At 60.5% G+C, this 24,931-nt stretch overlaps 2 protein-coding genes across 8 annotated transcripts in view; both read left to right on the top strand.

Annotated features, from left to right (window-relative positions):
* The window catches only part of PACS1 (phosphofurin acidic cluster sorting protein 1), a 104,102-nt gene extending 99,128 nt beyond the window's left edge, over positions 1-4,974 (top strand). For all 4 annotated transcript variants that reach the window (XM_077821070.1, XM_077821073.1, XM_077821072.1 and 1 more), the window contains 2 exons: positions 808-927; positions 1,371-4,974. In XM_077821070.1, the coding sequence (XP_077677196.1) occupies positions 808-927; positions 1,371-1,483 (233 nt within the window). In that variant the 3' untranslated portion in view covers positions 1,484-4,974. The remainder of the gene's footprint in view (positions 1-807; positions 928-1,370) is intronic.
* Positions 4,975-10,033: 5,059 nt separating this feature from the next.
* On the top strand, positions 10,034-22,207 carry KLC2 (kinesin light chain 2). Of its 4 annotated transcripts, none has more exons than XM_077821965.1 (16): positions 10,034-10,135; positions 13,178-13,379; positions 14,100-14,330; positions 14,562-14,634; positions 14,721-14,943; positions 15,467-15,554; positions 16,051-16,152; positions 17,263-17,436; positions 17,909-18,008; positions 18,237-18,286; positions 18,397-18,464; positions 18,805-18,913; positions 19,296-19,451; positions 19,823-19,947; positions 20,185-20,242; positions 20,850-21,058. In XM_077821965.1, the coding sequence occupies exons 2-16, from the start codon at positions 13,188-13,190 to the stop codon at positions 20,931-20,933; spliced, it is 1,833 nt and encodes a 610-aa protein (XP_077678091.1). In that variant the 5' UTR covers positions 10,034-10,135; positions 13,178-13,187; the 3' UTR covers positions 20,934-21,058. The 4 variants fall into 4 exon arrangements, 3 of the variants coding, with proteins under 3 accessions (XP_077678091.1, XP_077678090.1, XP_077678092.1); XM_077821964.1 differs by having other exon boundaries at positions 13,178-13,427; XM_077821966.1 differs by lacking the exons at positions 19,296-19,451; positions 19,823-19,947 and having other exon boundaries at positions 13,178-13,427; positions 20,850-22,207.
* Positions 22,208-24,931: the final 2,724 nt, after the last annotated feature.

The following is a 24,931-nucleotide window of genomic DNA, read 5'->3' as shown; positions in this document are numbered from 1 at the left end:
TGGCTCCCAGGGCAAGTTCTGCTCCCCCCACAGCCCTCCTGGCAGCTCTGGGCTGGGACAGCGTCTCCCTGGCCAGACCTCGCCCAGGAAAGTGGCCTATCCCTTGCTGCTGCTGGTGCTGCTGTAGTGCGGGGCCGTGCCCCAAGTCTGGAGCTCGGCAGGAAGGAGTCAGGTGAGGCCCCTTCGGCCAACTCCAGCTTCCAGCCCCCTCTCTAGAGCTGTCCCCTGGTCACAGGGTGTCCAGCCCCCCCTGCTACCAGCTGTTATCCTCTGAGCTGGGAGCCAGAGTCGAGCCAGGTTTGAGTCACTGCCCTAAGAAACAAATTGGGGTGCAGTAGATGGGGCCCCGGACTCCTGGGTCTGGCTCTGCTGCTCACGGCGTGACCTTGGGCGCATCACTACCCCCCGTGCCTCAACCCCCGCGAAACACACGCGATGGGGCACAGACTCTAGAAGTGCTTTGAGAGCTATATATGACCCACTAGCACCCGTGTGGGCTCCCAACTGACCCCTCAGAGACTCTGGGAGGCTGAGCACAGGGCCCCAAGGTACTTCTAACAGCCAGTGCTCGAATTGCACCCAGCAGGGAGCGTTCTCCCTCTGCCATTCCCAGCCCATGGGGCAGAGTGGCTGCCAGTTCCTCCATCCTTCCACGGCAGGACTTGGGCGAGGCTGGGTCCATGTGTGACCACCAGCCTTGGGGATGCCACATCTTGCCTCTCACCCAGCTGCCCTCCCCTCAGCACCGCCGTCTAAAGGCTTCTGCTGAGCGCACGCTAATCCCGGCTCCCCTGCCTCTCGTTCCAGTCCCCACCATCTTTCTGAGTAAGAAACCCAAAGAAAAGGAAGTGGATTCCAAGAGCCAGGTGATTGAGGGCATCAGCCGGCTAATCTGCTCTGCCAAGCAGCAGCAAACCATGCTGAAAGGTAAGGCCTGCCTCTGCAGTGCAGCTACCTCTGGGGCAAAGCAGCTGGTTATACAGGGGTCCCTCATCTCTCATCTCTGGGTGGGGGCGCAGGGATATTTATAGAGGGATGTTGAGATGCAACCAGCTCTGAGGCGAGGCAGCTGTTGATCCAGAGGTCTCTTGTCCAGTGTTGAAATGCAGCCACTTCTGGGGTGGGGCAGCTTTTTTAACAACCACCCTGCAGCACCAATGTTGGGGAGGCAGGTGGGAATTATCCAGTCTGTTTGTTCAGTTCCAGGGTTGGGGCAGTGTTACTTGCCATCCTGTGGGGGAAGCATAGGTAGGTTAGGGGCATAGGACACTCAGAGCTGTAGCTCAGCAGGGGCTAGATGCCCCAGGCCTCACTCTGCACCACGAGCCAGCTGCCTAGGCCCTGCTCTAACCTCCCTCGTTCCTTCGCAGTGTCCATCGACGGGGTGGAGTGGAGCGACATCAAGTTTTTCCAGCTGGCCGCGCAGTGGCCCACACACGTCAAACACTTCCCCGTTGGACTCTTTGGCTCGAAGCCGGCGTGACAGCACCCGCCCTGCTGCCGGGCCGCACCCACCAGCCTGGCCGAACCCTCAACCAGTGGGAAGCCTCTTTGGCTACATCCCACCCTCCTTGCGTAACTGTGTTGGTATGTTCTGCACTGGGAGGGCTGGAGGAGGGAGCACCCCAGTGCCAACCTGTCATCCCCCCATCACCAGCTTTGTCTCCAGCTGCCACCGACCGCTTCCTTATGCGTGCGCGCGCGTGTGTGTGTGTGTGTGTGGGTGAGTGGGAGGGAGTGTGCACCGCATTGGGTCCTAGTGCCCAGTGGGGAGGGACCCCAGCCGGCCCCAGACACACTCCCCCGTCCAGCCTGGAGCAGCTGTGACTCCCAGGACAGGCCCGGGAGTGCTTAGTGTGTGAGAAGGTTCTTGCCTGGCACAGCTGGCCAGTGGCTTTGCCCTCGCCTGTGGCCCATACACCCCTCATCCCCGTCTGTAGCCCTTCTCCAAAAGCACAAGCAGCCAGGCCACAGGCTGGGTGCCCACAGCTGTCTGCCCCGGCACAGCATGTGGGCACAGGGGGCCCCTTCCAGCACAGCCTGCCCCCTCCTGTAGGCAGTGGGCACTCACTGATGTCGAGGGCCACTGCACTCCAGGCAGCGTGGCCCCCGCTGTTCACAAGCGGAGGAGAGCCCTGGTGTGTGATGCTGCTGCTCTGATGGCTTTGTGTCCTGGTGGAAGGTGAGCCCATGAGGGGGGCCCCTTGCTGGTGAAGCCAGGGATGAGGGTTTGGAGGTGGGGGGAGGGGTGTCTGCCTTGCCTGGCCTGGGGCAGGGGCATGCTCGGACTTCCAGCTGTGTGTAACCATCCCCTGGGCACTTGTGTTTGTTTCTATCCTAAATGGTTGCCAAGACCGAGTTGCTTAAATTTATCCCTGCCCCAGTTCATCAGTGCCCCCCCGCCCCATGTCAGTCACCTTTGCCACATCACGCTGCCTTGCCAGGCACTACAGGACAGTAAACAGTCAGCTCTTGAGTCACTGCAGGCTTGGCTTTCCCACTGCCCCCTTCCCCCCATCCCATGCTCTGCTGCTGGCTGAGCTCCTCCCTGCCCCATGCTGCCAGCGGTTGGTTAGAAAGCCCCCGGCTGTGTCAGCTGCCATGCTTCAGCTGGTGTCTCTTTCCCCAAAGCCAGCAACCTGAATGTAGTCTGCTCCCAACAGGGGCCAGCCCCAGGCCAGCTATGGGCAGAGTAGGTTGGTTCAATAGGGACCAGGTCACTGGGGTTGGCCCAGTTTATTACAGCTCTGAGCATGGCAGAGAGAGACCCTATGTGTGGCTGGGGGGGTATAGTCCACAGATGGGCTTTTAAGAGTGAAGCAGCAGGCAACTGGGTCCCAGTCCCAGCTGCCCTGAGCCCCTCACAGCACTGAGTTCCCGACCCTGTTCTCTAGCACCCAGGTGTGGCAGGAGCTAGGAAGCGGCATTTGGCCATCCCATGCCAATTTCATTCCTGGCTGCACTTCATCCCTCCCACTCCATCTCAAGCCAGCACCTTCATTACGAAGCCCCCTTAAACTGAGCCTCATATTTGGGCTGCTTCTCCCACCCCCAGCTGTTGTCTTTCTGACCCCCTCCCCCCAGCAGGCAGCAGCTAAGTGGTTGGATTTTCCCACACAGGCTCACTGTGAGCTCCGCTCTTTTCTCCCCACACATCTGGCAGGGGCTCGCAGTCCATGCAAGCGTGGTCCAGTGGGTCCATGAATGTGTCCAATAATTCCCATTGGTCACTGCTGAGTCCTGGGCCCTGTGGATCCTGCCTGTGCCATGTGCGAGGTCCACACGGACCATGAGCAGGACACCCCGTACCCCAGCTCTGAAAGAGACACAATTATCAGAAAGGGGCCTCCCTGAGCCTCATTCTGATGGGCCTGGAGTGCCTCTGCCAATAGGCACCCCCACTTTCAGGGTGTGTGGGGGTCTTAAAGAGCAGGTGGGAGCCACAGTCCAGCCCTCTGGCATCCCAGCCCCCCTATTTCCCCCAGCACTCAGCCCCGACCGCTCCGTGCAGCGGGCAGGAGAGGGCATGAGAATCCAGACGATCTCCCCCACCTACCTGCTAGCAATAAAGCCAGCTGAACCTTGGCAGAGCCCGTCTCCCTTCCCCTCCTCCCCCCCAACACACAAACACCACGTGCCCCGCTGCCTCCATTGATTTCCCATTGCCCTCCAGGCCGGCCTGGCTGGGTGGGGAGGAAGGTCACTCGGCTGTGACAGGTGGCACTCATAGGCCTGCCTGGCTTCCCTGGGAAGCTGTTTATTTGCTGGCTGAGACAGTAGCCGCCCCATTGCCACCCCTGCAGTCACAGGGAAGCTGCAGGACGGTCCCTGTGTCTGAGTCACTGCGAGTGAGAGAGCCGGGTAGCGAGTGTCCGTACCAGCGCTTGCCTGCACGGTGGGTCAGTCACCTGGATGTGGCAATTCCTTTGAGGGTTGCTCAGGTGGCCTGGGCAAGCTGCGAACTGGTGCTTGGGGGGCCAGACATCCCAAGCCGAATTGCCAGTGCAGACAGGTGCCTCAACGCAAGTCCCTGCAGGCCAGCTGCTCCCTGCTGACCGAGTGTGTCCCGTCCATCTTCTGGTCTCACTCGCTGCAGCCTGGCCCCCACGTTGCAGTTTCTCCCAAGCACAAAGAGCTGCAGCCAGAGCTGGCCCCGCAGAGGGGTCTCATGTTTGCTCGGCGTTCTCTGCCTTTTGCATTCCAACGTGGCCTGTTCAGTGCGGGCTCTCTCCAGGGCTCCCTGTCCTTCTGTGCTCCGAGCCTGGCAGCTGCATCGGGCTGGGGACGGGGGGGGAGTCAGCGGGCTGGGTGCGGGGTGTCTCCCAGGCCTGCGCACTAGGCTAGGGCTCTGAGGCACTCCAAAGCCCCCAGGAGACCTCAACAAAGCTCCGGTGTCCCCACAGGCTGGGCTGGCTGCTGTGGGGGTGGAGGGAGCTGCCCTACCACCAGGCACCCCAGGCCCACATGATCCCTACACACACTTCCATGGCCAGAGTCGTCAGAACGTTCTTGGCCACCCCAATCTCCATGAGAGCTGGTGGGGTCCCCATCTCAATCTGTGCCCCCACAAATCACTCCAGAAACTCCCTGCACTCCCTCAGCTGTGTGCGGCCCCAGTGAGCTCTGGCTTCAGGCTGGAGCTGCACGAGCACCCAGCAGGACTGTGGTCCAGTACATGGGGGCCGGAAGGCGCCTGGTCCAGCCCACAGGGCCTATGTGGGCTGGGAATCTCGATCTGTCCCCCATCCCCGCGCATGGTGCTGGCTGGGCACACAGGGCACTGTGTACATAGCCCCCTGGTGTGTATAAGTGAGTGCCTCTCCCGTTTGGTTTGCGCACACCGTCCACGTTGGGATCATTGTCTGGGGTTGGGGAGAGACCCCTGTTGTATTTGACACATTTTATTGGGGGAGCTGTTGTCCCCCCCTTTTTTTGGAGTTTTTTCATTAAATAAACTGTGGTTATTTCTTAGAAGGCATTTCTTTATTTAATCAGTTTGTGTCTGTTCAGCCTGAACCCTGCAGGGGCCTCCCCAGTCCGCAGGGGCCTCCCCAGTCCACAGGGGGTCAGAGCTGGGAGCCAGGACTCCTGGGTTCTGTTGCAGCCGGAGCCCTGTGAGCCCAAGTCAGCTAAGATAGGCCAGCTGCGGGTGTTTGATTGCAGTGTAGACATATGCTGTGTGACGTGGGCCATTGTCTGTTAGACCCTAATGGACACATGCTCACAAGAGACTCCCACCCCTCCCACTGCTGCCCCTTGCTGGGAGAGGCCAGGAGGAGGCTGGAATTGCAGGGTCACGCCGACTCCAGCAGAATGACGAAACCCCTTCCCTGGGGTGCTGGAACCATTTTAGACCGGGGGGGGGGGGTGTGTTCTGGAAGCCATTGAAATAGGGGGAGGGATAGCTCAGTGGTTTGAGCATTGGCCTGCTCAACCCAGGGGTGTGAGTTCAATCTTTGAGGGGGCCATTTAGGGATCTGGGACAAAAACAATTGGGGATTGGTCCTTCTTTGAGCAGGGGGTTGGACTAGATGACCTCCGGAGGTCCCTTCCAACCCGGATATTCTATGATTCTATGAAACTGTGAAGCCTCTATGATGGGAGCCAGGCATTCGGTTGCTGCTGTAATTCAAGCTAGGGGGTGCTGCCTCACCCCTAGTGCCCTGCCCCAGTCAGTGTGATGGCCCTGGCCTGCCAACCCCCCCACACACACTACACCATTCAAGAACCATCCTCCTGCTGGGGTCTGTTGCCTTAGGGCTGCTGCTGCCTGGCGAAGAGCCTGTGGTACTACTGTGAGGGAGGCAGGATGGGCTGGGCCTCAGCTCTGTGGCCCGGGACTGCTCAAGGGGATCGCTCAAACTTGGCTGCAGTGGAGAATTGCTGAGGGGAAATGCTCCCGCTGGGCCAGAGAGAGAGACATGCCCCCCTCCCCACACACACACACACCCCCTGGGGGAGAGAGCCTGCCCCTCTCACCATACAGTGGCAACCCACCCCCAGCCAGACCATGCCGCCTGCCAGGCCTTGTATGGAAAAACACCCATGGAGCGGCTGCAGCCTGCATTGTCCCAGCTCAGAGCAGCAGCAGCACCAGCTGGGCCTAGGGGCTGCCAGTTTGGGCCCTGGATCCTGGCTCATTCCACCATCACACTAGCCCCCTGCCTGTGAATAGGGGGCTGCCAGAGAGACAAACTACCTGGGTGCCAACAATGCAGCTGTGGGGACAAGAAACTGCTTTCACCGTTGGCAACTAGCTCTATAAACACCCTGCTGGGTGCACCAGCAATGCCACTGAAGTTCAGGAAGCTACATCAGGGATGTAACTGTCCCTAGCCACTGCAGCCAGAGGCCTAGATCTTCGCTCCCATGCACACGTACACACACACACACAACTGTATCCTGGACAGCGGCGATCGTGGGAGCAGAGTGGACAAACCAATGCTGTGGCAGAACAGGCCAGTGCGACCCATGGCATGAGTAGGAGCAGGGAGGGGATTTTACTGTGTCTATGGCACTGGTGAGACCCACCCTGTAACAGTGCGTCCAGTTCTTGGGACCACATTTTGAAAAGGATGTTGAATAATTGCAGAGGATGCAAAAAAGAGCCGCAAAAAAATCTAGCGGGCTGGAGAAAATACCCGCCTGAGGATTTAGAGCTCAGTCTGTGATTGAGAGGTGACTTGGTTATGGGATATAAACACCTTCCTGGGAGAAGACACTGGGAACTAAAGGGCTCTTTAACCTAGCAGAGAAAAGCAGAACAAAAACCAATGGCTGGAAGCTGAAGGCAGACACATTAGAAATAAGGAACCAGAGGCTGATTAACGGAGTGAGTGGTGGATTCGTAATCTCTTGGTGTCTTCAAATCCAGACTGTACCCCTTTCTGGAAGAGGCTTTAGTCAAACACAAGTGATTGGGCTGAATACAGGGTTAATGGTGAAATTCTCTGGTGAAAATGGTGAAATTTGTGCTGTACATGAGGTCAGACTAGATCAGGGATGGGCAAACTTTTTGGCCTGGGCCACACTGGGGTATGGAAATGGTATGGCAGGCCATGAATACTCATGCAATTGGGCTGGGGTGCGGGAGGGGAATGAGGGCTCCAGCTGGGGGTGCGGGCTCTGGGATGGGGCCAGAAATAAGGAGTTTCAGGGTGTGTGGGGGGATGAGGGGGTTGGGATGCAGGAGGGAGCTCCAGGCTGGGACTGAGGGGTTCGGAGGGTGGTAGGGTGATCAGGGCTGGGGCAGGGGGGTTGGGTACGGAGGAGGGGTGTGAGGGCTCCAGCTGGGGTGCGGGCTCTGGGATGGAGCCAAACATGAGGAGTTCGGGGTGGGGGGGTGAGGGCTCTGGGGTGGGGCTGGGAATGAGGGGTTTGGGGTGCAGGAGGGGGCTCTGGGCTGGGACTGAGGGGTTCGGAGGGTGGGAGGGGGATCAGATGGGACAGGCTGTTGGGGCGCAGGGAGGCTCGGGTGCAGGCTCTGGGCGGCGCTTACAGCAAGCAGCTCCCAGAAGCATGTCCCCCCTCTGGCTCTCAGGCGCGCCCAGGCGGCTCTGTGCGCTGCCCCGTCCACAGATGCCACCCCTGCAGCTCCCATTGGCTGGGAACCATGGCCAATGGGAGCTGCGGGGGCAGTGCCTGCGGACAGGGCAGTGCGCAGAGCCATCTTGCCATGCCTCTGCATACTACGTGGGAACTGGAGCGGGGTCATGGCGGCTGCTTCTTGGGAGCCGCACGGAGAGGGGCAAACCTCCGAACCTGCTCTCCGGCTGGAGTGAGGCAAACTCCTGACCCCGCTCCCCAGCGGGAGCTGAGGGCTGGGTTAAATGGTCTGACGGGCTGGATGTGGCTCGCGGGCCATAGTTTGCCCTCCCCTAGACTAGATGGTGATGGGGTCCTCAGTGACTGACCAAGGAGGTAGCAGGGAGGGGGTAGCAAACTCTGTTTTAGCCATGTTGAGCTAGACAGCCACAAGGTGATGGCAGAGACAGGCTGGGATTTCAGTGTGGACAGGAGGAGACAGGTCTGGAGCAGAGAGGCAGATCTGTGAGTCAGCAGCATACAGATGGTAGCTGAGATTTGTGTTTGCGGATGAGATTACCCAGAACTAAGGGGAAGAGGGAGGAGAGAAGAGGACCAAGGGCAGAGCCCTATTGCCCACAGAAAGCAGGAGAGGTGGGGTGGGGGGGATCTTCTGAAGGACAAACTAAAGGAATGATTAGAGAGTTAGGAGGGGAACCAGGAGAGGACAAGATTTCAAGAAGAGGCGCATGGCCAATGGTGTCAAAGGCGGCTGCCAGTTGAAGGGTGATGAGGATGGAGTACTGGTTCTGAGCTTTGGCTGAGAAGGGGTCGTTAGAGACCGGGTGAGAGTGGTTTCATTGGAGTACATGGGGTGCTATGGGGTTGCAGTAGGGCTAGGATGGAACTGGAGAGGAACTCTGTATGGTGAAACGTGGCCAGGGGCTGGCCTGTGTGCCAGGGCTGTGCTTTCTGCCATCCCTTCGAAGTCTGCCCAAATTTGGCCAAGTTATAAACCTTTGAAGAATTGCAGTTTGCACAGTAAACTTGCTAGAAGCTTTCCAGCTACATTCTGGGCAGATTCAGTCCACCCTGAGCAGGCTCCAGCCTGGGGGTGCAGGGCTTTCCCCATAATTGCTGCTCTGGGCTGCTGCAGGCTGGGTGCTGGAATTGAGAGCAGGGGCCCTGTCTTTCGTGTGCTCTCCATGACCTCCCTGCTCCCCCACCTGTCTGCCCAGACACCACAGAGGAGGAAGCTGCCTGATTCAAATGCAGAGGGGGCCAAGAGCTGGAGCGGGGGTGGGGTAGAGAGCAGGAAGTAGTACACTGGCCCAATGAGCTGGGGTGGTCGGGAGGAGGCTGAGGCTGGGAGGATGAAGACTGGGACTTGGACTGGCCTAGCCTGGCACCACAGGGTTATGACTCCTGCTTTTGATGCCACCATGCTGGGGCAAATGAAAATGCAACCAGGGGCTGTGGGTTGTGACGGGGACTAGGAAAGGAAGTCTGATAACTAGAGCCTGGGCCTGGCTCGCTGAGAAAAATGGTTGGGGGATGATGACCCAAGGCTTGGAAAGAGACAGGCCTGGGGCAGTTTGGAGGGGATGAGGCAGAAGTCTGTGCCCACTGAAGTACTCACCTCTTCAGAGCCCAGAAGGGAACCCGAGATCCCTGTACATTAATTTGTCTTCCCAAGACCCTGCTGAGGTGAAAGGGGGGTATTATCCCTGTGTACCACAGGGCAAGCTGAGGCCCAGACAGATGAAAGGCAAAAATCGCCAGTAATTTGGAGTGCCCACTGGAGACAGCTAGTGCCCGGTTCAGCACTACTTGGCTTTTGTGTGTGCAAAGCTCAGCTCCCGAGGACTTCTGGTGCAGCGGTGAGTGCTCGGCGCTTCTGCAGATCAGACCCCAGGGGCTCAAGCCACACGGCCAGAGAACGAACAACACACCATTAGTGATCACTAAAGTCTGGATGAAGTGACTGGCCCAGCAGCCCACAGGAACTCGATGGCAGAGGCAGGGGCAGACTCCACCTGCCTGAATCATGAGCCCCTCCTTCCTCTCCCTGCAGCCCCCTGCCCCCTCCACTGCTCTGGCCAACTGCTGCAGCAAGGGGGGCACTGCCCCCCCCCCCGGCCATCGTGCGCCTGGGTGGCACTAGCCCGGTCCCGTAGGTAGAACCCAGGAGTCCTGGCCCGGCCTGGCTCCCTGAAACCCCCCCCCATGCTCTAACCACTAGACCCCACTCCCTGCCCAGCGCTGGGGACGAACCCAGGCGTCCGGGGCCCCAGCCCCTTTCTACCCAGCTCCATCTTTCTTAACTGTGCACCGCCCCCCTCCGGACACCTCCCCTTTACCGCCCCCTCCCTTTAGCGCTCTGCTCCTCCCCTTTAAGGTGCTGGCTTTCTGCTCACCAGACACTAAACCGCCGCCAGCCGCTTCCCCTTTACAGCAGGCAGTGTGGGGGATCACGTGGTACGGCCGCGGAGGCTGCTGGGTAGCGATGGGGCGGGGCGGGATGGGGCTGGCGGCAGCTGGAGGTCGGAGCTGAGACCGGAGGAGAGAGAGAGAGAGAGAGAGAGAGAGAAGGGGGCGGAGCCTGCAGCAGGTAGGGGCGGGGCTACACGGGGCAGGACTCGTGTGTGTGTGTGGGGGGGTATGTCTAGCAGGGCGCTGGGGTCAGCCCGTGTTTGTCGGGCTGGGGGGGCTCTGGGTCCAGCGGGGATCGGGTGTGTGTGTTCCTGTGAGTCCACGGGCTGGACAATGGGGGGGCTCTGGGTATGTGTGAGTCCACTGGGGGCCTGGAAGGGCTGGACACTGGGGGGGGGGCTCTGGTTGTGTGAGAGTCTACTGGGGACCTGGAAGGGCTGGACACTGGGGGGGGGGGGCGGCTCTGGTTGTGTGTGAATCCACGGGGGACCTGGAAGGGCTGGACTTGGGGGGGGGGCTCTGGTTGTGTAGAGTCCACTGGGGACCTGGAAGACCTGGACACTGTGGGGGGGCTCTGGTTGTGTGAGAGTCTACTGGGGACCTGGAAGGGCTGGACATTGGGGGGGGGGGCTCTGGTTGTGTGAGAGTCCACGGGGGACCTGGAAGGGCTGGACTTGGGGGGGGGGCTCTGGTTGTGTGAGAGTCCACTGGGGACCTGGAAGACCTGGACACTGGGGGGGGCTCTGGTTGTGTGAGAGACTACTGGGGACCTGGAAGGGCTGGACATTGGGGGGGGGGGCTCTGGTTGTCTGAGAGTCCACGGGGGACCTGGAAGGGCTGGGCACTGGGGGGGGCTCTGGTTGTGTGAGAGTCCACGGGGGACCTGGAAGGGCTGGGCATTGGGTGGGGGCTCTGGTTGTGTGAGAGTCCACGGGGGACCTGGAAGGGCTGGGAGGGGGACACATCTGGAATGGTCCCGGGCGGGAGGGGGTATTGCAGAATTTGTTCGTCTAGCGTGGTGGAGAGGGGCTGGGGGTCATCGCCTCTGGGATGGGCCTGGGTGGTGCGGGGAGGGGACTATGACATTTAGGGTTGGGGAAAGGGGACTCCACATCTGGAATGACTTCGCCAGTGCGGGGAGGGCGGTATTGGGGGATTTCTTCCAGATCTGGAATGACCCGATGTGGTACGGAGGGTGTTGCTCTCAGATCTGGAGTGGCCCCGGCTCTGGGGTATGTGTTGAGGGGAGAAGTGTCTGGCAGGGCAGAGGGCCTGGGGGGATTACACCATCTCTGGCCTGGCCCCCGAGCCCTGTGGGGTGGCTTCTCCTCATCTGGAAGGGACCCAGAGATATGAGAGTGCAGTGGGGGAGGGTTACTGCACATCTGGAATGGCCCTTAGTGGTATGGGAGGGGTGTTGGGATTACTGCACATCTGGAATGGTCTCAGGTGGTTTGGGGGTACTGGGGTGAGTTCCCCCACATCTGGAAGGGCTCCGGGCGATGCGCGGGGCGGGGGGGGGGTTGTGTCTGCCCGGCCAGTGCCGAGGCCGCCGCTCCCCTCGCTCCGGCTGCAGGGGAGGCGGGGCAGCGGCACGGAGGGCGCATTGCGGACCAAGCGCGTCGGGTTGGGCAGCCGGGGGCAGGTGAAGGACGCGGGCGGGGCCGGGGCTGGGGCCGGGGGAGCCAGGGGGGCGCCCAGGGCGCGGCGGGTGGAGGTGCAGAGGAGCCCGGGGGAATTGCACGGGGCGCTGAGGTATAAGGTGGGCGGGAGGGGCAATCTCAGGGCCAGGGGAGCATGTCCTGGGGGGGCTGCGAGGTCCTCCGGGGTGGGTCCGGGGGGAGTCTCAGAATGACACCGGGGTGTGTGTAGGGGGGAGCTTGTCCCGCCGGGGAGCTCCAGAGTGCGCTGGGCGTGGTGATGGGGACTATGCAAGGTGTGGTGGGCAGAGAGATGCGGGATGTGCTGGGGCAGTTTCAGGGTGTAGTGGGGGTCGGGGGAGATGAGGGGAGCAGTGGGGGTTCGGGGGAGATGAGGGGAGCAGTGGGGCAGTTTCAAGGTGCAGTGGGGTCGGGGGAGATGAGGGGAGCAGTGGGGCAGTTTCAAGGTGCAGTGGGGTCGGGGGAGATGAGGGGAGCAGTGGGGGGTTCGGGGGAGATGAGGGGAGCAGTGGGGCAGTTTCGGGGAGCAGTGGGGGGTTCGGGGGAGATGCGGGGTGCGCTGGGGAGGGGTACCGTAACAATTTGGACAGTGAGGGTGCTGAGAGACATTGAACCAAACTAAACCCTCTGTATGATAGAAAAAACTTCAAGCCTGGGGGTGCAGTAGCACCCCCCCTCCCTAGTTCTAGCGCCTAAAGTGCTGGGACAGTTTCCAGGTGCAGTGGGGAGTCGGGAGGGGAGATGGTGGGGGCAGCTGGGGGGAAGGTGGGGGCAGAGAACGATCTCTGTCTCTCCCTCCCCGAGGGGGGTGACTGGGGTCCCATTTTACCCCAGAGCTGTGCAAGGAGCTGCTGGCTGAGCAGCGCGTGCGGCCTGCACCGCATTGCGTCGCTATCGTCTGGGCCGCCGGCCCCCTGCTGGGGGAGGCTGGAACTGCAGCCGCGGAACCAGGGGTCATTCCAGAAAGATGAGGGAGCCCCTGTACCATGATCACACTCCCCTCCCCAGCTGAGTGAGGCTAGAAATTAAAGGGACACAAGGGGCATCTAAGGAAGTTAAAGGGACATGGGGGGCATCAAGGAGTGGCATCTATTGGTTACATTTGGGAGTACAGGGGGTCAGGGTGGGAGTCAGGACTAGGGTTCTAGTCTAGCTTTAGGAGGGGAGTGAGGTCTAGTAGTTAGAGCAGGGGGGCTGGGAGCCAGGATTCCTGGGTTCTGTTTCATGGTCGGGGCGGGGTCTACTTACTGGTTAGAGCGGGAGGGTTGGGAGCCAGGATTCCTGGGTTCTATTGCCAGGTCTGGGGAGCAGGGTGCGGGGCTGATGTCTACTGGTTAGAGCGGGGGGGCGTGGGAGGGGGCTGGGAGCCAGGACTCCTGGGTTCTGTTTCCATGTCAGGGGATGGGGCGGAGAGAGTGGGGTTTAGTGGTTAGAGCAGAAGGGTTGGGAGCCAGGACTCCTGGGTTCCGTTCTGAGGGGTGGTTGTGCCAAGTCCCTGAATGCGTGTTGGGGGGAGTGTAGTTGTGCCAGGTCCCTGTCTCATAGCCCACTCCCCGCAGGAGCCCGGCCATGGCGACCATGGTGTACCCGCGAGAGGAGAAGCTGAGCCAGGACGAGATCGTGCTGGGCACCAAGGCAGTGATCCAAGGCCTGGAGACACTGCGCAGCGAGCACCACTCCATCCTGGCCACCCTGCTGGACACCAGGAACTGCCTGGACAAGCAGCACGAGGCCAGTGCTGTGCAGGAGAAGTCCAGCCTGGTGCGCAAGTCCTTGGAGGCCATTGAGCTGGGGCTGGGGGAGGCCCAGGTGAGGCCTCCAGGGGCCCTGGCTTCCTGCCCCAGCTCAGGGATGTGAACTGGTTATAGTTGTTGGGGGTGGGGGTGCTGAGAGCCAGGATTCCTGGGTTCTGTACCCAGTTCTGGGACCTAGTGGGTTAGGGCTGGGGCTTTGAACCAGGACTCCTGGGTTCTAGTGCCAGATATGTCACTGGCAGAATGACCGTGGAGGCAAGTCCAGTTTCTCTCTGAAAAGAGACAGTCGTCCCTTCCCCCCAGATCAGATGTGGCCTGTGGGTAGTGTCAGGGCTCTTGGGGAGTTGTGATGGGGGGGGCAGTGGAGCCTGTGGGGTGGAGGAGGACAAGGGGTTCTTGTGGGGGAGAGGGAGGCTGGTGGTGGGGCAAGGGGAGTGGGGAGGGTGAGGGGGGGTAGAGGCTGGGGAATGCAGGTAGGCAGTGGCAGGTGTGGGGGCAGTGGGTGCCTGTCAGGGGGTGTGGAGGGGAAGCGGGAGGGCTGTAGTCGTGGGAGGCAGTGGATGCCGGGGGAGGGCTGTAGTTGTAGGGGGGCAGGGGGTGCCAGGGGGAAGGGGGAGGGCTGTAGTCACAGTGGGCAGTGGATGCCGGGGGATAAGGGGAGGGCTGTGGTTGTGGGGGGCAGGCTGTGGTTGCCTTGGGGGCTTGTCCCCATCTCACATCCCCCCAGGTGATCATCGCTCTGTCGAGCCACCTGAGTGCGGTGGAGTCTGAGAAGCAGAAGCTGCGGGCCCAGGTGCGGCGCCTGGTGCAGGAGAACCAGTGGCTGCGGGACGAGCTGGCGGGCACCCAGCAGAAGCTGCAGCGTAGCGAGCAGGCCGTGGCACAACTGGAGGAGGAGAAGAAGCACCTGGAGTTCATGAACCAGATTAAGAAGTTTGATGACGACATCTCCCCCTCGGTGCGTCCCCCAGAGCCAGGACTCCTGGGTTCTCTCCCAGCTCTGGGGCAGGAGTGGAGTCTAGTGGGTTAGAGCAGGGTGGGCAGGAAACCAGGATTCCTGGGTTCTCTCAGCGGTTCTGTGAGGGCAGCAAGGTTTAGTGATTAGAGTAGCAGCGTGGGGCTAGGCTCCCACATGCTCCCCAGGCTGGCATGGGAAAGCTCCAGCCCTGATAGCCTTCTTCCTGCCCAGGAGGAGAAGAATGGAGAGGCAGCCAAGGACTCGCTAGATGACCTGTTCCCCAGCGATGACGACCAGAGCCAAGGTGAGCTGCCCGGCTGCCAAGGTGAGCGCTGCAGGGCAGGGGCTGGCTCTCTGCCCACGGGCCCTCACGGCCTCTCTCTCCTGCAGGGCCGACGCCCGGCAGCGGGGAGGCTGCGGCCCAGCATGGGGGCTATGAGATCCCAGCGCGGTTACGCACGCTGCACAACCTGGTGATCCAGTACGCCTCGCAGGGGCGCTACGAGGTGGCCGTGCCGCTCTGCAAGCAGGCACTGGAGGACCTGGAGAAGACCTCGGGCCACGATCACCCCGATGTGGCCACCATGCTCAACATCCTGGCGTTGGTGTACAGGTGGGGAATGGGACACAGGACCTTTCACCTCTACGGGGCACCAGTTCTGACCTGGTGCCAGGGGGCAGGATTGGGACGTGGGGCCTTTCCCCTCTGGGTTGCACTGGCTTTGATCTGGTGCCAGAGGGCAGGGCCTGGCTGAGTCTGGGGAATGGAATATGGGGCCATTCCCTTCTAGGGGGCGCCAGCTCTGATCTGGCACCAGGGGGCAGGGACTGGCTGGCTTACAGGGGCAAGGAATGGGACAGGAGGTCTTTCCCCTCTAGAGGCACCAGCTCTGATCTGGCGCCAGTGAGAAAGTCCGCCCCGCCCAGTCTGACTGGAGTTTGGGTGGTCTCGGTTCCTGGCAGTACCCATCCCCTTTGGCCATAAATGGGTGGGCCTTGGAAATGGGGGTCTCTGATAGGTTTGGACAGTGAGAGCCTCCCCCACCCCAGGGCTATGCTCAGGGCCCCTAGCCTCAGGGCCAGGCCTGGATGCCCATAGCACATGGGTCTGACCAGGGACCATCCCCCCACCACAGGGACCAGAACAAGTACAAGGAGGCTGCTCATCTTCTCAACGACGCGCTGGCCATCCGGGAAAAGACCCTGGGCAAGGACCACCCCGCTGTGAGTGTGCCATGGCTGGTGGCTGGGAGTCACGGCGTCTGGGTTCTATCCTCAGCTCACAGAGGGGAGTCAGGCCTAATGGCTTAAACAGAGGGAGCTGGGACTCCTCCGGGGTTCTGTCGCCAGCCCTGGGAGGGGAATGGGGTGTAGTGGTTAGAGTGGAGGCTGGGAGCCAGGACCCCTGGGTTCTCTCCCTGGCTGGGATGGCGGGAGTGGGGTGTAGTGATTCGAGCAGAGGGGACTGGGAGCCAGGATTCCTGGGTTCTGTCCCTGGCTGAGGGAGTGAAGTTTGGTGGCTAGAGCAGGAGGGCTGGGTGTTGTAGGTGGGTGGCTCAGGTCTGCACTGCGCTGTTACCCCAGACTCATCCCAGGGGCTGGGGGGCTGAAAGTGCCACAGAGCTTGAACTTTCCCTAAGCCGCACAGGGACCCTCTGGGGGGAGCTGTGGCCAGGGGCTGCTGTGCAGGGTGGATGATGACGCTCCTCTGCCCCCGCAGGTGGCTGCCACCCTGAACAACCTGGCTGTGCTGTACGGCAAGAGGGGCAAGTACAAGGAGGCCGAGCCGCTGTGCAAGAGAGCGCTGGAGATCCGCGAGAAGGTGGGGGTGGTGCTGGGGGACCGCTGTGAAGGATGGGCTGCAGATCAGTAAGGTGGGATGGATGGAGGCTGGTGGGGGCTGGCAAGTGGGCGTGGCCATTGGGTGGGTCTGCGAGAGGGGATACAGCTGAGGGTGGGGTCAATGAGGGGGCTTGGAGGGACAGGCAGGGGGTCAGTGATAGGGTGGTGTCATGGGGCCGGAGGGTGGTACGGGCAGGGCAGCAGGCTGGGGAACCCAGGAGCAGGTGCAGTTGGGGGGATGGCAGGGCGGTGCAGCGTGATCTGGGCAGGGGCAGGGCAGGGGATCCCGTGTGAGTTGGGGGCAGAGCTGGGTGAGTCCTCAGGTTGCTTTTTGATCCCCTATCCCGGATCTACAGGATCTGGGCTGCACCCACAGCTCTTGAACAGTCTCTTGGAGAAACCCTTTAGCATGCCAGAGCCCGGGGCCTCACTCTTCCTCCAGGGCATGCCATGCGGCCTCCCTGCCTGCCTGCTGAGACTGGCCCTCAGCTCCCCTGCTCCTGGTGGAGACTTGCCCACTCTACAGGGGTTAATGCACTGACATCATGGGTTCATGGTCTCCGGGATGCAGTGTGGGAAGCCCCCAGGTTAGCACAGGGAAAGGAAGGTAACGCCTGATGGTCAGCCCAGAGCCCAGCCAGGCTGCAGCGACCCCATTGCCAGGCTCTGTCGCTCTCTGACAGTCAGTCCTCAGGGGAGAGTGCCCAAGCCCCGTCCAGCAGCCAGCCTGTCTCCTCCCAGCCCTCCGGTCTCCAGCTGGGGTCTCTGCTCCTGCTTCCCTGCTGAGAGGCAGGGGACCCCTCCCTTGGTTGCTGGGGATCAGTGTCCTGGCGATTGGGTTTGCCATTGTCTGGTTGGGTTTTCCCCTGGTTGATCTTTCATGGCCCTTTTAATGACCCATTCACTCCACTCGGACAGCTAGGTGACGAACACCCACCCCTGGGTCTCTGAGCCTGCCCTGAGAGCCAGCTTCATCCCTTCCCCTCACCCCGGGTAGCCAGGGAAAGGGCAGGGGAAACTGAGGCACACATAGGCTTTGTCAAATCTATTGCCAAAACTTCCCTCTTCGTCATCGTCCCCCCGCCCCCAGGTGCTGGGCCGGTTCCACCCCGACGTGGCAAAGCAGCTGAACAACCTGGCGCTGCTGTGCCAGAACCAGGGCAAGGTGGAGGAAGTGCAGTACTACTATGGGCGGGCGCTGGAGATCTACGAGAGCCGCCTGGGCCCCGACGACCCTAACGTTGCCAAGACCAAGAACAACCTGGTGAGAGCTGGTGCCGAGGGCAGGCAGGCAGGCAGGCAGCCACCGCACACGCACGCCGGGCGGGGTAGGGGAGCCCGGACTCCTGGGTTCTAGCCCCTCCTTTGACTCGGTGGGATCATGTGCAGGTCCCAGGTCCCGTCCTTTCGGGTGTCTATGTTTCCCCCTGCAGATGGCGAAGGGCAGCATCTGCCCTTCCCCAGGGCTGAATGTGGGCTCTGGGCTTCTCAAGGGATGAGGGCAAAGGCCCCGTGGGAAGGCAGAGAATGCTGCCCCCACCTCGGAGACTGCGTGGCCCAGCCTCGCCCCCTTGTGTCCAGACTGGGCAGTGCAGGCCAGAGCTGGGTAGCCCAGGGGAACCACCAGGTGTGTCTGTGCCCAGCAGCTTGGACAGAGACAGCCCTCCGTGCCCAGCCCTTCCTGCCCTCAGGGTCCCTGAGTAGACGCCCGTGCTGACCCTGGCTCTGCCCTACAGGCATCCTGCTACCTGAAACAGGGCAAGTACAAAGAGGCCGAGGCGCTGTACAAGGAGATCCTGACTCGGGCGCACGAGAAGGAGTTTGGCTCAGTCAATGGTGAGTCGGGGGGGCCGGGGGGGGGGCACGCTCCCCTCGCAGTCAGGGTTGGTCCCAATGCCCCAGCATGGCACTAGGGGGCGCTGTGCTGCAGGGAGTGGGATGGGGCTCAGTTGCGGGGTCTCTTCTCGCAGTCCCACTCCAGAGGCAGCTGTGTCCCAGTGCTGGGCAGGAATTGATGGAGCGCTACTATAACCCCCCCCCCCCACCCTCCGTCTGTCCCTGCAGGAGAGAACAAGCCGATCTGGATGCATGCAGAGGAACGCGAGGAGAGCAAGGTACCTGGGCATGGGAGTGCAGGGCTGTCGTGGGGACTGGGGGGACCCTGCCCTGGTTGCTCCCCCTGCACAGTGACTGGGACTATCCTGTGTGTCTGTGCCCCCCACAGGACAGAAGCAAGGACAGTGTCCCCTACAGGGAGTATGGCAGCTGGTACAAGGCCTGCAAGGTGGACAGGTGAGTTCAGCTTCCGGGGGGGGCAACATCCAGAGCCCCATTGGAGGGTGGCAGTGCTCTCCTACACCCTGCCCAGCAGTCAGGCTCCACCCCCTCACAGCAACTGTCTGGGAATTAGAGGAAGGGGGACTGGGAGCCAGGACTCCTGGCTTCTATCCCTGCTCTGGGGGTCAGTGGGAGTCTAGTGGGTTGGAACAGGTGAGGTGGGAGCCAGGAGTCCTGGCTGCTATCCCCAGCTCTGTCCCTGTTTTATGTTGATTGAGCCGTTTCCTCTGTGCACACAGTCTCCTCAGCACACTGTTACTTACTGCTCCCTCTGGGTCCCCTCTCCTGCCCACAGCCCCACAGTGAACACGACCCTGAAGAGCCTGGGGGCTCTGTACCGGCGCCAGGGCAAGCTGGAGGCCGCCGAGACGCTGGAGGAGTGTGCCATGAAAACCCGCAAGCAGGTATCACCAGGTCCGGGGGAAGAGGGGACTGAACTGGTTTCCTCTAATTCCCTTCCCCACCCCACTTGGGAAGGAAGGGGACGTGTAGTGGGTTAGAGCAGGGAACTGGGAGCCAGGACCCCTGGATTCTCTCTGTGTTGCAGTGTTCTGATCTCTGTCTCCCTCACAGTAGAATGATTTTAATTATTATTGAAATCAGGAAGCAGGAAACTCCCATCTCAGAGCTATGGATGGAACCCAGGAGTCCTAGCTCCCAGTCCCCTCCCACCCTTAACACAGGTTGCCAGGATGTCAAATGTCATTTTAAGGGGGTTTATTTTTAAAAAAGAAGAGTGTCTTTCATTTCCCTGAGAACAATCGGGTGCTGCTGGTCTCCCCACAGGGCATGCACGCCATCAGCCAGACCAGGGTGGTGGAGCTGCTGAAGGATGGGGGCCGGTCGGAGCGCCGGCCCAGCCGGGAGAGCCTGAGCAACAGTGCTGCCAAGGCTGAGAACGGGCCCGAGCCCGCGGACGGGATGGGCACGGAATGGGCTGGGGTGAGAAACATGGCTGCAGCGGCAGGGATCAACAGGCAGGGCCACAATGCCAGGGGCCACTTAGCATGGTATCTCCACCAGGCATCTTCCCCACCCCCTCCTCCCCCCAGTCAGCCCCCACCGGGCATCTCCCCCACCCCCAGGTCAGCCCAGGGGCTCAATCGCCCCACCTCCTCTCACCCCAAGCAGAGCCATGGGGGGGAAATCAGGGGTGTTTGGGATAAGGGGGGAATCACATGGGGATACCCCCCACAGAACTCATCTCCCACCCCAGGGCCAGCTCCAGAGCCCTGCCCCAGATGGGGTGTACTGGCAGGGGAGTATCGGGGGTTCTGTCGGGGTGTCCCCGTGTGACTCGTCCTGCCCCCCAGGATGGCTCTGGAGTACTGCGCCGGAGCGGCTCCTTTGGGAAGCTGCGGGACGCCCTGCGCCGGAGCAGCGAGATGCTGGTGAAGAAGCTGCAGGGGAGCAGCCCCCAGGAGCCCAGGAACCTGGGGTGAGTTCAACCCCACTATGCCGCCGCCCAGCTGTCTGTGTGTGTCTTGGGCGTCCCCTTTCCTCCCAGCCCTCCCTATTGGACTCTACCCCTCGCCAGCCTCTGCCCATGTGTGCCTTGGGGGGTGAGGGCAGGACTCCTGGGTTCTATCTCTGGGAGGATAGGTGGGGGAACTGGAGCCCAGACTCCTGGGTTCTCTTCCTGACTTTACTGGGACTCTGTTCTCTTCCTCTTCAGGATGAAACGGGCCAGTTCCCTGAACTTCCTCAACAAGAGCGTGGAAGAGTCGAGCCTGGTGAGAAGTGGGCAGGGGCAGAAGGGGGGACGAGCAGCTTGGGCCCCTCCCCTCTAGCTTGCCACCCTCCTCGTGCCCCCACCTGCTGCCCCCAAACATTGTTGCAGCCCTGTCCCCTGGGGGCAGGTGTTGGTCACAACTGGGGGGAGGGAACCTTGTCATGCCCTTGAGCTGGGCCCCCCAGGTGCCGTGGGGATGCCGAACTGGGCCTATGCCAGGCCCCCCTGCACAGGGAGGGGAAGGGGCCACACGCAAACACACCCCTGGAGGTGTGGGCATCTGCCCGTAGTGGGAACTCCCTGCTCGGCCCAGGCACTTCTCTCCCCACTGAGCCCTTGTCAGCACTGACTTCCCCCAAGCCCCCTCACCCCAGGACCATGTCTAGCTTACAGCCCTCAGGGCCAGGGGGTCCCACAGGTGCTCGGGTGGGGGGTGGGAAACTCTCTCTGAATGTTCCCCTGTATGTATGTGGAGGGGGAGAGGCAGGGTCACAGGAGTCCCCATCTCCTGCCTCAGGCCTTGACACCTTCCCCTGCCCAGCTTCCCCCTTCTCTAAGGGAGTGAGCCCTGACTAACCCCCCCGCCCCCCACTTCTCTGTCCCTGCAGCCAACCAGCAGCAGCCTCACCGAGAGCCGGGGCCTGAGCGCCAGCACTGTGGACCTGTCCAGACGCAGCTCCTTGCTGGGGTGACCCTGGCCCCCCACAGACACCCACGGACACCTCCACAAGCCCCGTGGGCCAGAGTAGAGGAGACAACCCCTGCTGTTACACCTCCATTGGCTGGCTCCCCTCTCCACCCAGTGTGTAGTGATGGGGGAGGGCCGTACTCCCTGCATAGAGACTAGGGGCTCCCCACCCGCCGCGTGGCACGGCCTGGCCCCTCCTGCTCTGGGATCTCAGGCCAATCGCTCACATGCTGCTGAGGGACAATTCCCTATTTGGGGGGGCACCCCTTCATCCCCCAGCCCCATCCCCTTAGCTGCTCCGAGCTGCCCTCACCCCTTGGGCTGGGGATCTGATGCTTGGATGGGATGGGGAGACTTGTCTGTGGGGCTGGTGGGGAAGTGTGGGGGGGGCGTTCAGGAGGAAACCTCTGGAACTCCGCTGCTGGGTTGGAGAAGGGGAGCAGGAGGTGAGTTACATCTGCCCTCCTCACTCCTGGGTCACAGATCACCTCGTTTTTCCTTTGTATTTATGTTTTGTTCTCAGGGAATCCCCTCTGGTGGGAGCCCCCCTTTGCTCCATGCTGCCCCCAGACCGGCTGGGAAATCCCTCCCCCTTTGTCCCTTCAGATGCAGCTGCTGCTGCTCCTCAGTATCTAGCTCCTCTGAGCTGTCTTCCCCTCACCTTCTCCGCACCCCTCACCTTCTCTGCACCCCCCACCTACCCAGAATCCTCTCTGCCCCACAGCAGGGGGCAAACCCTCCTTACTGAAGGAGGCTAGCGAGTCACTACCGTCCCCCTGGTTTGCATGGTCCTGGTGCAAGCTGGTGACACCCCCCTCCCCGCCCCCCCAGCCTTTCAACACTAATTCCACTGCTGTGGCGGGGGGTTCTCATTTCCTCCTAGCTAAAGCCTGCACCTTACACTGGAAAACACTAGCCCCTCTGGGACCTGGGGGTCAGGAATGGAGATAGCGATGTCGCACAATTCATTTCCCTCTCCAGCCTGTCACATCTCTTTACTCTGCCACTGGACACAGGCATAGTCCCCAACCGCTGCTGTGCCTCAGCGGGGAGGTGGCACTGTTACTGCCCTCCGAGGGGGGCCGGGGGGAGAGGCTGCTATGGAAAATCTCCCCCTAACCTGAGAGGGGTCTAGCTAGGTCCCTCCTAATCCTTCCCTCACTGGGGGCCCCTGAGCCTTCACTGCTTCACCCACCTGCCTGTCCCCATGTTGGGGGACCATTGCGGGGTGGGGCACCTGCTGAGTTCGCTCTGGATTTACCAGTGTTGCTGTAGAAATAAAAGGTACTTCAAAATCTCTGTGTGGGGCTCTGCCTTTTTGGGATCTGGGGCCTTCCCCTCCAGGGGGTGCTGGGTCTGATCTGACCCCAGGGTGAGAGGATGGGCTGGCTCCAGGGTGGGACATGGGGCTGTTACCCTCTAGGAGATGCTAGCTCTGACCCAGCGCTAAGGGGTTATATTATTGGGGAATCCAGATCTGTGGAATTGGCCTCTGCCAATGCACCCTGCCCCCTTGAGCCAAGTCCGGCAGCCCCCCTAGGGGGCCCAGTTTTGTGGTTTAAGACCTCAGCTGCAGTTTCAGTTGAGCTTTTCTCCTGGAAGCAGGTTAGTGCCTCCTGACCCCAGGGCTCAGCCACCACGCACCAGGCCCCGCAGTGTGAGTTCAGCTAAGGCCAGCATGAGGCTTGAGAACTTTAGCACGTGGAGGACCTTGCTTTGCCCCTACCAGGGGAGTCATTTCCCAGCATCTCTCCACCACCAGTACAGAAGGGAAGGCTGTGATTGGCTCGCCATCTCAGGGCTCTGAGAGCTGGGGCTTGGAGAAAAGCACTTTCTCGGGTGCCCCTGCCTGCAATTTGAATACACTTACATAAATTTGCATATGGACAATGCCTGTCCCTACCCCAAACACAGAGATTTCCTTGTATTCATTCTACATGCTCCCAGTCCCCATTTGTCCCACAGTCACTGTCACCCCAGCCCATGCTATTGGGAAGCTCCCTCTGATTGGCTGCCTTTCCCTGGCCTCCTAGAGAAAGGAAACTAAGCTGGATATGCTGATGGACTGCAGCAGCCAGACCCTTCCCCAGCAGCCTTGGCTCCTCCCCCACCTCTAATCTAACCTGTGTGCCCTTAGCCCTTTTAATGGTCCTGGAAGCCCCCCCCCCCGGCTGCCCCTCCTCAAGGCCTGGCTGCCCCTCTCCCCAATCCCAGAGAGGAGTCAGGCTATTTGGGGGAAGGGAGGTGCCCTTGCCCAAGCAGGCCCCAGGGGGAATTTCCCCATCACTTGGCTATGGGAGTGCCCTAGCAATGGGACACCAGGAGGGTAGCCCCAGTGTGAGGGGTATTGAGGCCTATGCTGGAATTGCATGCTATCACTTTAAAGGCTCAGTAAGGGTTCCTGATTCTGCTTGCAGGTTAGGGGGATCTATAGTAAGCCTGCATGTGTTTGAGCAGAGTTGGTTTGCAGCTAGTCAGCCTACAGCAACTTGAGGTGAACTGGATCATTCTGGTTTTATAAGGAGCAGCCTGCTTCGTCTCTCTCTGTTGTTGGGTTTGTGTGTGTTTTCGTTCTGATTTCTCAGAAATAAAGTAGCATCATGTTTCAATCTTCCGACAGGAATATTTTGTGTTTTCTTCTCCTTCTCTATTTGTATGCTATGAAATATAACAGGTGCCAGCCTGGGACTGCTATTCCCTGCTATGCTTTTTACAGTGACCCCTGTAAAGGCCAGGGCTGGAGTTGCCAGGAGTCCCCCTGGCCAGAGCTCCTGCTCCACACCTACAGCACCCCCTGGTGGGAGAGGCTGGGATCTCCTGCTCAGCCAGCTCTCCTCCCCACTGTGTTTCCTGTAGGAGTATCCCAGATTGGAGTAGCCAAGAGCTCCCACCTGCTGCCATTGCTCCTCACTGACAGAGGCAGCCCCTGGAATAGCCGGGAAGGAGCTCCCTGTACACCTAGTGCTCCTTTGCTTCTCCTGACAGTGCCCCCTGCTGGGAGAGGCCATGAATGGAGTAATTGTGAGCTGCCCCTGCAGCCAGTGTTCCTGTCCTGCTTCCAACAGCATCTAGACAGTCAGGAAGTTGAGGGTCCACCCACGCAGTGATTGTTCTGAGTCTCTTTCTTCTATACCACTGCTCTGGAGGTTCCCTCTGGACCCCTCTGGTGGGACTTTAGGGGATGGGCACTTATGGCACAGAGAGTGGAGCTCTTGAGCATCTAAAACTGTCCACATGGGGGCTGTGTGAGGTCCCCTAGGATTACAGATGAACAGACACAGAACCAGAAGGGCCATCATTAGAAGAAACATCCTCTATCTATCACCCAAGCCAGCCTGTCCCCAACCATTTCTGCAGTCAGCCCCACAACTAAGTACTAGGCCCAGGTCCTACTCTGTAGCACAGTGCTGCTAACAACCCCTAGAGAGGGCAGGAGCCTGTTGGAAAGAGAGATTGGGAGTGTTGGTTTCCCCTGCCTGTGATGCAAGAACAAGGGTGTGTTTCACTGAAATTAACTAGGGGTAACTGCAACAAAGGCTAAAAGCAATAGTGACTCACCCAACCAGTCATTGTGCGTGAGTCACAACCTCACTATTACCCTGACATAGGGCTAGAACCCAGCGGTCCTGATACCCAGGCCCTGGTTCTAACCACTAGACCCCCCACTCCTCTCCTCTCCTAGAGCTTGTGGCACCTTAGAGACTAACCAATTTATTTGAGCATGAGCTTTCGTGAGCTACAGCTCACTTCCACGGTATGCATCTGATGAAGTGAGCTGTAGCTCACGAAAGCTCATGCTCAAATAAATTGGTTAGTCTCTAAGGTGCCACAAGTACTCCTTTTCTTTTTGCGAATACAGACTAACACGGCTGTTACTCTGAAACCTCTCCTAGAGCTAGGGCTAGAAGAACCCAAGAGTCCTGGCTCCCGCCCCCTCCCTTGTGCTCTGGGGTCTCCTGGGTTCTGAAGTTAGCTTGAACTGGTCAATAAACTACATCCCCC

The sequence above is a fragment of the Eretmochelys imbricata genome, chromosome 7 (genome assembly GCF_965152235.1).
Source record: "Eretmochelys imbricata isolate rEreImb1 chromosome 7, rEreImb1.hap1, whole genome shotgun sequence".
NCBI lineage: Eukaryota > Metazoa > Chordata > Testudines > Cheloniidae > Eretmochelys > Eretmochelys imbricata.
The sequence above is the reverse complement of the archived record's forward strand: the minus strand, read 5'-3'. Positions and strand labels throughout refer to the sequence as shown.